This window comes from Corvus kubaryi, unplaced genomic scaffold (genome assembly GCF_017639235.1).
Source record: "Corvus kubaryi isolate FWS band 111438036 unplaced genomic scaffold, C.kubaryi_AGA036_p1.0 36863, whole genome shotgun sequence".
Classification (NCBI taxonomy): Eukaryota; Metazoa; Chordata; class Aves; order Passeriformes; family Corvidae; genus Corvus; species Corvus kubaryi.
This window is the reverse complement of record NW_024580971.1, coordinates 49,999-57,650: the sequence shown is the minus strand read 5'-3', so window position 1 is coordinate 57,650 and position 7,652 is coordinate 49,999. Positions and strand designations below refer to the sequence as shown.

At 56.0% G+C, this 7,652-nt stretch overlaps 1 protein-coding gene across 3 annotated transcripts in view; it reads right to left on the bottom strand.

The window, feature by feature from the left end:
• OTOF (otoferlin) overlaps positions 1-7,652 on the bottom strand; it is a 71,733-nt gene that overhangs the window by 14,654 nt on the left and 49,427 nt on the right. For all 3 annotated transcript variants that reach the window (XM_042020182.1, XM_042020181.1, XM_042020183.1), the window contains 8 exons: positions 7,017-7,133; positions 5,704-5,856; positions 5,072-5,261; positions 4,616-4,740; positions 3,973-4,107; positions 3,076-3,237; positions 1,988-2,107; positions 255-416 (listed from right to left, as the gene is read on the bottom strand). In XM_042020182.1, coding sequence (XP_041876116.1) covers positions 255-416; positions 1,988-2,107; positions 3,076-3,237; positions 3,973-4,107; positions 4,616-4,740; positions 5,072-5,261; positions 5,704-5,856; positions 7,017-7,133 — 1,164 coding nt within the window. The remainder of the gene's footprint in view (positions 1-254; positions 417-1,987; positions 2,108-3,075; positions 3,238-3,972; positions 4,108-4,615; positions 4,741-5,071; positions 5,262-5,703; positions 5,857-7,016; positions 7,134-7,652) is intronic.

Genomic DNA, 7,652 nt, shown 5'->3' with positions numbered 1-7,652 from the left:
ATGTTGGGAAGGCGGGAAGGGATTAAGAATGGGATCATGTTGGGAAGACGAGCAGAGACCAGAACTGGGATCATGCTGGAGGAAGAGGTCCAGAACTGCTCCAGCAAAATGTGGCTTGGGAGCCCTCAGGTAAAGGAATGGTGTCCATATGCTCCACTCCTTTGGGAAAACTGGAGTAAAGGGCTCGGAGCCATGGTGGGCTCCAGAAATTCTGGGTTCCAGGTGAGGGATCAGAGGGAAGGAGCCACACTCACCACCTCGAACCACTTGACCAAAGTGCTGAAGTTGGGGTTTTTCTTGTAGTTCTGGATCAGGGCAGACTGGACGCCCTTTCCGGCGCACTCGATGTCCACACGGGGCCGGTCCACTTGAGCCAGGTTCACTCTCTTCAGGTCCCTGAGCCCCCAGAACAGGATCTAGGGCAGGAGAGAGAACGTGAATGTGAGCGGGACGATCTCACATTGGAGAGCTGGTTCTCCATGGAGAGGGATCCCACTGACGATGTCATCTCTGGGCAGTGGGATTCCTGAGGTATCTCCTCCTGACACCCCAAATCTTCCATCCCACGCCTGGTTTGCAGCCCAAGGTCTCCCAGCTGCTGCTCTCGACACTCCTTTTCCTGCCTTTCTCCCTTCCTGGCCTTTTCCCACCCTGGGACTCCTCAGAGCAGCTCTGTCCATCTGTGGTGGCTCTGGATCCAGCACTGCCATGGCTTTGTCCCAGTGGAATCAGTGTCACTGGGGAAACTTCCCTGTCCCTGCCTGGGGTAACAGACTGCCACCATCCAAAATTCCCCAAAATGGAGATTTCCCCACCTCCTCATTCCCCATGGCTGTATTAAAATTGTGAGGAACACAACTCATTTATGGCGATGCAAATGTGTGGAAAACCGGGAGCTGAGATCCCTTTGGAGACCTGGTCAGTGGCATCTCACCTGAGCAGAAGCACCTTCACCCGGGGCTGAGATGTGCCCTGAACATCCCTGTGGGCATTGCCTGGGTCATGGGTGTCCACCAGGACCTCCAAGGGACAGGGGCCCTCGTGGGACACGTCACAGAACCACGGAATCATTTGGAGAAGCCCTCCCAGCCCATCGAGTCCAACCTGTGCCCGGTCCCCACCTTGTCCCCAGCCCAGAGCACTGAGTGCCACCTCCAGCCCTTCCTTGGGCACCTCCAGGGATGGGCACTCCAAACCTCCCTGGGCAGCCCCTGCCAAGGCCTGAGCACCCTTTCCATGCAGAAATTCCTGCTGCTGTCCACCCTGAGCCTGCCCTGGCCCAGCCTGAGGCCGTTCCCTCTCCTCCTGTCCCTGTTCCCTGCGAGCAGAGCCCGACCCCCCCGGCTGCCCCCTCCTGTCAGGGACTTGTGCAGAGCCACAAGGTCCCCCCGGAGCCTCCTTTGCTCCAGCCTGAGCCCCTTTCCCAGCTCCCTCAGCCGCTCCTGCTGCTCCAGCCCCTTCCCAGCTCCGTTCCCTGCCCTGGACACGCTCCAGCCCCTCAGAGTCTCTCCTGTCAGGAGGGGCCCAGAGCTGCCCCCAGCACTGGAGGTGCCCCAGCAGTGCCAGCACAGGGGACGGGCACTGCCCTGGGTCGTGCCCACACTATTTTGGATACAAAATCCCAATTTAGATAACCATGGATACATGAGAGGCATTCCATCCTCTTTGCCCGAGTTTGGTGGGATGCAGAACACCTGAGCTATAGGATTTTTTTGGGAAGAGATGATCCAGCTCCATGTCCATCTCTAATGTTCCCTGAGCTGCATCTCAGCCCAGGTGCTGCTGTCTCACTGTCCTGCCCAGTTTTGACAGCACAAAGTGATCCAGTTCCCTGCTTTTTTAGGGATGCTGCAGCCTGGTTCCCAGTCTGGCCACCACAGACAGATCCTTGACTCCCAGCTCCCTCCTGCCCTTCCAGCACCCTTGGAGACGCTCTCCTGCCCCAGGAAATGCTCCACATGGACACCGGGTGCTCCGAGGCTGTTACCTCCACTCTGTATCTGCTCAGCACCGGCCGAATTCCCAGAGGCACCGGCAGGATGGGGCCCCGATCCATGTCCGTGGGGCCATCGATTGGGGGCAGGTCTGACTTGCCCCCGGGGCCGATCTGGAACAGATGGATCATGGATTAGGATCTGCTCTTTTGAGCTGCTGGAAAGCAGTTTTTTGGTCCATCTCCCAGAATTGTGGAATCACAGATTGGTTTGCTTTGGAAGGGACCTCAAAGATCAACTCATTCCAACCCCTGCCATGGACAGAGACAAATTCCAGAGGGAACTGGGTGGTGTCTCAGCTGGAACTGGTCCCAGTTGTTGGGTCTGCATTGTCTGGGAGCACCGAGAGCCCAGGGCAGTTGCTTTGGGAAAAGTGAAATGCAAGAGCAGAAGGTGCTGGGAATTGCTGTCCTTCCACACAGGACAGTCCCAGGAGCAATCCAGCAATCTCAGCCCACCAATGTATCCCACTCCCAGGGCTGTTCCACCCTGGAATTGCATCTGCTGGGCTGGGTGTGAGGAAATGGAGATGTGGTCCCAGAGCTCAGCCCAGGAGCAGCTTTAAGGTCCCATATCCAGCCCAGGGCTCAGGAAAGATCAAATCTCCTGTGTGAGCCATTCCCCGAGTCCAAGGAAAGTGGTGGGGGAAAGGGCTTGGATGAGCACCTGCCCTGGCAGAAAAAGGAGGTGGGAAAAGTATTTCAGTGGATGGAGCATGAGGCACAAAAGTGGAAGAATTTTACTCTGGTATTGCCCCAGACTGACATGAATCATGGAATGGTTGGGGCTGGAAGGGACTTGAAAGACCATTGAATTCCAACCCCCTGCCATGGGCAGGGAAACCTTCCAGTATCCTGGGTTGGTCCAAGCCCTGTCCAACCTGTCCTTGGACACTTCCAGGTGCCTTTGATGAACAAGTGGTTGATCCATCCAAGAGAAACTACAAGGGTTCAGCAGAACAATGAAGCAGTGAAGGGGCAGTTATTCCCGGTTATTCCCAGTTATCTGATTTTCCATAAATTAATCCCCTCTCCCTTCCAACCCTGCATCCAGCCTTCCCATCCCTTTGTCCAGCTGGCACCTGGAGCAGCTCAAAGGCGGCCAGCAGGTCCCCGGCCGTGGCATTGCCGCGGTAGATCTGGTAATACTCCAGCTGTGGCGGGAAGCGTGGGGGGCAGTACTGCTCGTCTGACATCTTCACCACCGGCTTGGCGAACGTCCGGCCCATGAAGTCAGCTTTTCCCTGCGGAAAGAGCACATGGAGTTGGGAATCCAACATGGGAATTCCAAGAGTAGACCCATGGTTCTCCCCAAGAGCACTTGGAGTTGGGATCCAACAGGGGAATTCCAAGATTAGCCCGTGGTTCTCCCCAAGAGCACTTGGAGTTGGGATCCAACAGGGGAATTCCAAGATTAGACTCATGGTTCTCCCCAAGGGCACCTGGAGTTGGGATCCAACAGGGGAGTTCCAAGATTAGACCCATGGTTCTCCCCAAGAGCACTTGGAGTTGGGATCCAACAGGGGAATTCCAAGATTAGCCCTGCAGTTCTCCCCAAGAGCACTTGGAGTTGGGGATCCAACACAAGAGTTCAAAATTAGCCCTGTGGTCCTCCCCATCGTGGTTGGAACAGGAACGGGATCAGCGCTCTGGGCTTGGGATGCCAAAGCTCAGGGAAAACTTTCAGTCCTGGCTCCTTGAAGGAGGTTTGGGACAGCCAAGGGTTGGGACAGCAAGGAGGCCAGGGATGAGCAGTTTTCCCAAAGGGAAAATCTCCTTGGCTACAGCCTCTTGCTTCCCTCTCCAAAAACAAGATATATCAAGTTACGTCTGAGATTTATGAGCAGCAGAGGCTCCGTGGGTGATGTGGAGGGATCATTTTCCAGGAATCAGGAAAAAAGGCTCCCCACATCCTCTGCCTCCAACTCTGGAGAGATCCCGGCATCCAAACCACACACAATTCCATGGGCTTTTCTCACCACAGTGTCCTGGTCGTAGATCTCGATGACGATGATGGGGGGGTCATCCCGCATCTCGTGAGCTTCCCCGTACAACTCCACATTGTCGAACACCAGGAGCTGGTCCCAGGTTGGGCAAAGGGTCTCGTTGAGAACCTGGAAAGATGGGAGACATTGCTACTGCTCCAGGGATGGACCAAAGTCCTGGGAAAGGGTGGCAGGTGGGGCTGCTGCGCATTTTTTGGATCGGAGAGGCATCGGGAATCTCCCAGGGATTCTTCTGAGGGAAACAATCGAACAGGAGATGAGCAGAGATGGATTATTCCCAGTGTCCTCCAGGCTTCCTAAAGCTTGGCAACCCTCGGACTGGGAAGGAAGCCCAAAAACCACTTTAACATGACCCAGTTCTGCCTCAACAGGCAGGCATTCACAAGGAATCACGGGGAATCATGGGGAATCATGGGCAATTGCAGCCACCAGCATGTGGGGCATATTTCGGAATGGGCTCCTGGAGACAGTAAATCCCCAGCTCTCATTGCAGGACCCCAGGATCATCCTAATCCTTATGGGATCCTAATCCTCGTGGGATGTGTGCCACGGGAGCAGGATGGAACCTGCAGCATCACCAGCCATCCCCGCATCCCTGCATCCCAGGAATGTTCACCTCAGTGCACTGGCTCTGGGAGATGAAGAAGACCCGCGCGAAGGGATCCGAGAGGCCGCTGCTGTCGGCTGCGAACAAACTCCTGGCTTGGTACATGTGGGCTCGCAGCTGGAAAACCTGTTTCTCTGGAAGAGAGAGGGGATGGGATGGCTTGGGACAATCTCCCAGAACCCATCCAAGGGAGGTCTCAGGGGCCTGTTTTTCCTCATGGGGGAAGGATCTCAGCTCAAAGCGCGAATCCCAAATGGATACAGATTTCTTTGGCATCCTGCTCGTTGTGCGCACAACATCAGCCGTGAACAGGAGCGGGATGAGGGGACACAATTCCCACCCCCCAGCTCTCCTGGGACAACTGGAGTAATTTCCCCCTTAGCTCCTGGAAGCCGTTGGACCAGGGGGTGTCCAGCCAGGCTCCCTCCCACCTTCTCCATGTCCCATCCTGTGGGAATTCCTTACTGGTGTACAGGAGGCTGATGGGTGGGAAGGAAGGCAGGTTTTGTCCTCGGGGGGTTTTCTTCTCCTCAAATCCACAGGGGAGGCCGCTCAGGAAGTCCTTGCGCTGCTTGTTGAGGCCCAGCCACAGGTAGATGTCCATCTTGGCCTGGACTGTCCAGCCAGCAGGTCCGAACCCCCTCTTCCCGGGGAGCTGAGCACAAGGGAGGGAAGATTTCACATGGATGTCGGGAATATGGACACACCACCTCTTGGAGCGCCCAACCCCTTTGGGCCATTGTGCTGCTGTTCCTTAAACCCAAGGATCCTTCGGGATCATGACACTACTCTGGCTCGTGCATTGTCCTCTTCCCATCATGATTTCCTTTCCCTAAGCCAGGAATTCTCTGGATTTCCGGCTGGATAAAACACGTCCCCTCTTTCCAAACATTTCCCACTTATCGGGCTGGGTAAGGTCAGTGCTTCACCCTCCCTAGGAGCAGATTTCCACCTCTACCAGCAGAGTATGGACCACATTTTTCCAATATTCAACGCCCAGGAAAAACGGATACACAACTCTCATCCTCATCTTCCAAATTCCCTCCTCCACTTCCCTCCTCTTGGCCACAGCTCCCCCAGGACAGACGGAGCCTCACCTTGAGGAAAACCGTCTTCACCTTGGCGCAGTCCTTGCCCATCTCCTCGTCCACAATGGAGTACAGGATGTCCTTGGAAGGGATGCGGGCGTAGGCGATGCGCTTGTTGTTGCTCATCATCCAGATGAAAACGTCGGGAATCGTGTGCTGGGGCTGGGAATGCCACGGGAGAGCCCCGTCAGTGTCCCAGCTCCGACCACTGAGGCACTGGTGGGGCTGGAGACTGTCTGGAGGCAAATCCAACAGATTCCATGGAAGATGGATGTGCCTGATGCCACACTATGGGCACTGGAATAGTTTTGAGATTCCCACTCCAAAATAGCTGCTCAGAGCAGGAAAAACCTGGGATTTAGGTTGGTTAAAGTTTTAAAAAATATAAATTTGGGCTAAGAAGACAGAAGATTTTCCTTTTCTCCTTCAGTGGCCTTGGGGGAGGGGACGGCAGGGGCCATTCCTTCATCCCTTTCCAGGGAAGAGGTTCCCAGTCTGGACAGGGCCCATCACACCTCAAATCTGAGTTGGGTCAGGGCCAAGGAAGGCCTGGCTTTAGCCAGGGATGGAGCTGGGAGCCCTCCATGGGAAACGGGAGCAGGAGGTGGAACAGCTGCAGCTCCAGGGAGGACCAAGAACCCCCTCCAAGCCAGTCCTGAAGTGTAAAAGTGTCGTAAAATCATTCCAGAGCCTAAAGGGGCTCCAGGAGAGCTGGAGAGGGACTTGGGACAAGGGATGGAGGGACAGGACACAGGGAATGGCTTCCCACTGGGAAAGGGCAGGGATAGATGGGATATTGGGAAGGAATTCAGCCCCTTGAGGGTGGTGAGGGGCTGGGCTGGAATTCCCAGAGCAGCTGTGGCTGCCCCTGGATGCCTGGCAGTGTCCTTGGACAGGTCGGACAGGGCTTGGAGCAGCCTGGGATGGTGGAAGGTGCTGGGGTTAGAACTGGATGGGATTTCAGATCCCTTCCCACCCAAACCAGCCTGGGATTTGATGTGTCACCTCCCAGATCCTGATCCCACAGGATCCCTCCATGGCTGGGACTGGCAGAAACATCTCCAGCTCTGCTGCAGGAGGACCCAGCTCTGTCCCTTCCCCAGGAAACTCTTAAGGTTCTTCTTCATCAGCTCATTCCCACCCAGGAGTGCACAGGGATCATGGGGCAGCTCATGGACTTGGAATGGCTCCTTGCAGAGGGACCTCTCCTGCCCTCGGAGGTCTCCATCCATCCATCCATCCATCCATCCATCCATCCATCCCTGGTTTCTGTCTCCATGTGCTGACCCAGCCAGAGCCACCTCTGCCCATGAGGGACCCACCTCATCCGCCAGGAACCGCAGCTTCTGCAGGAAGTTCTGCACCAGCTTCAGCTTGTCCTTCATGGTGTTCCTCTTGACCTGGGAGCGCAGGGCCGTGGCCTGCTGGGCCATGTTCTCCTGCAGGGACAGCCGGCTCATCAGGACACAGCTCGGACGAGGCAAAGGTGCCTCAATCCCACTATGTCAGGATGGACACCTTCGGACATCCTTCTGTTGACCTTGGCATGGGAGGGCCCCTGAGAGGGCAGAGACAGAGCCCAGGAGAAGATGACACCACAACGGTGTCACCTGAGCTTGGAGAGTTTTGGGGTAGATTAAGGAAGGGGCCTCTCCCGCTGTCACCCGGCACCTGAGCCTTGGAGCTTCCACGTGAACGTGGAGAATTTAACAATTCCTGGCTCTCCACGGTGCAGCTGGCCACTGAAGTTGGTGTCCTTGGCTGTGCCAGGTGGAGAAGCCACCAGCTCCTTGTCCATCTCTCCTGCACATCCTTGGCAAGGAGCAGGGCCACCACCCCCAAACCTCTGTCCCTGGAGCAGCTCTGTCCCGCACAGTTCCCAAAATCACCCCCAAATCTCTGTCCCTGGAGCAGCTCTGCTCCTCAGGGTTCCCAAAATCGCCCCCAAACCTCTGTCC